The sequence below is a fragment of the Sinocyclocheilus rhinocerous genome, unplaced genomic scaffold (assembly GCF_001515625.1).
Source record: "Sinocyclocheilus rhinocerous isolate Xijiao unplaced genomic scaffold, SAMN03320098_v1.1 C36467095, whole genome shotgun sequence".
In the NCBI taxonomy this organism is placed as follows: Eukaryota; Metazoa; Chordata; class Actinopteri; order Cypriniformes; family Cyprinidae; genus Sinocyclocheilus; species Sinocyclocheilus rhinocerous.
The window spans coordinates 1-1,168 of record NW_015781578.1 but is presented as its reverse complement, the minus strand read 5'-3'; the positions used below and the strand labels follow the sequence as shown (position 1 = coordinate 1,168).

The 1,168-nt window shown below is 36.8% G+C and overlaps 1 protein-coding gene across 1 annotated transcript; it reads left to right on the top strand.

The window, feature by feature from the left end:
* Positions 1-9: 9 nt before the first annotated feature.
* Positions 10-939, top strand: LOC107736064 (protein unc-13 homolog B-like; the record flags this gene model as incomplete). Its single annotated transcript, XM_016547569.1, has 3 exons — positions 10-19; positions 405-551; positions 816-939. Coding segments are annotated over exons 2-3 (258 nt in total), but the record flags the coding sequence as incomplete, so codon positions are not given.
* Between the last annotated feature and the right edge of the window lie 229 nt (positions 940-1,168).

The following is a 1,168-nucleotide window of genomic DNA, read 5'->3' as shown; positions in this document are numbered from 1 at the left end:
GTGGCATGTTTGCCAAGAGGTAAACTTAATTTTCTGAGCCTGAATCTCATCTGAATATCATTATTGCAATGTTTCTGAGTGTTCTGCTTATAAATGTCAGAAAATCACTATTCTTTATTTTTGTTTTGGTTTTTGTTTGGTTCATTTTTTTATTTTAATTCTAAAAACATTTTATTTGATTATTAATTTTATTTTGAAGCATTTTGAATGCATCTATAAACAAATATAAATGAATACAATATAAACATGATTTTTAAAAAGCGCTACAGAAAAAAATCTATTTTGGAAATAGTGCCATTATCATTGTCATCTTGTTTGTTGGCCTAATTTTGAATCAGTGAATTCTGCTATTTTTTTGCCCATACCATTCCTATCTCCCTCACGCTCTTTCCATATGTATATAGTTTCCAGGCCCGTATGAATGCATGTGTGCGTCAGATGGCGGAGATCCTGTATCAGATTAAAGGACCACTGAATCAGAACACTCGTAACACAGCAGAGGCTGATGCAGACAACGCACTGCGGCCACTCATGGAGTTCCTCGACACAAAGTCAGTTCAGCTCAACTTTCTTTAGTTGCTTTTAGACCAGTTCAGTTTCAGATCACTTGTCAGTTTTGCCACACTAAGGGTCTCCATGTGTGCCTATTTCTGTTTCTTGGCACACTTGGTATTCTATAAAAGAGCAGAACAAAGTGAAATGATAGCCTGTCATCAGCTGAATTGTACTGTATCTCACAAATTGCCCATGGAAAATCCCCAGACTGCCAAATGTAATATGTACATACACGTGTCTGTTTGCGATGTGTGTTGCAGCCTCAGCATCTTTGCAGACATATGTGACAAGACTGTGTTGAAGCGTGTGCTAAAGGACCTCTGGAGGAATGTTCTGATCTGCATGGAGAAAACAATTGTGTTACCTCAGAGCAGCGACAGTATAGTGAGTTATTTTACAGGAAACAGACACGTGATGTTCAATGTTAGACACCTAAAAACTCATTTCATGACACAAACAGTACTATGATTCTCTGTCCCTGCTCTCAGAACACCATATCATTATCAATGTTTTTATTATTGTTATTTCAATTGTCAGTGTTAGTATACTATCTAACGACTATATCAACGACTATAGTACTCAATCACTCAGAAGTGACGGCGATGATCAATCA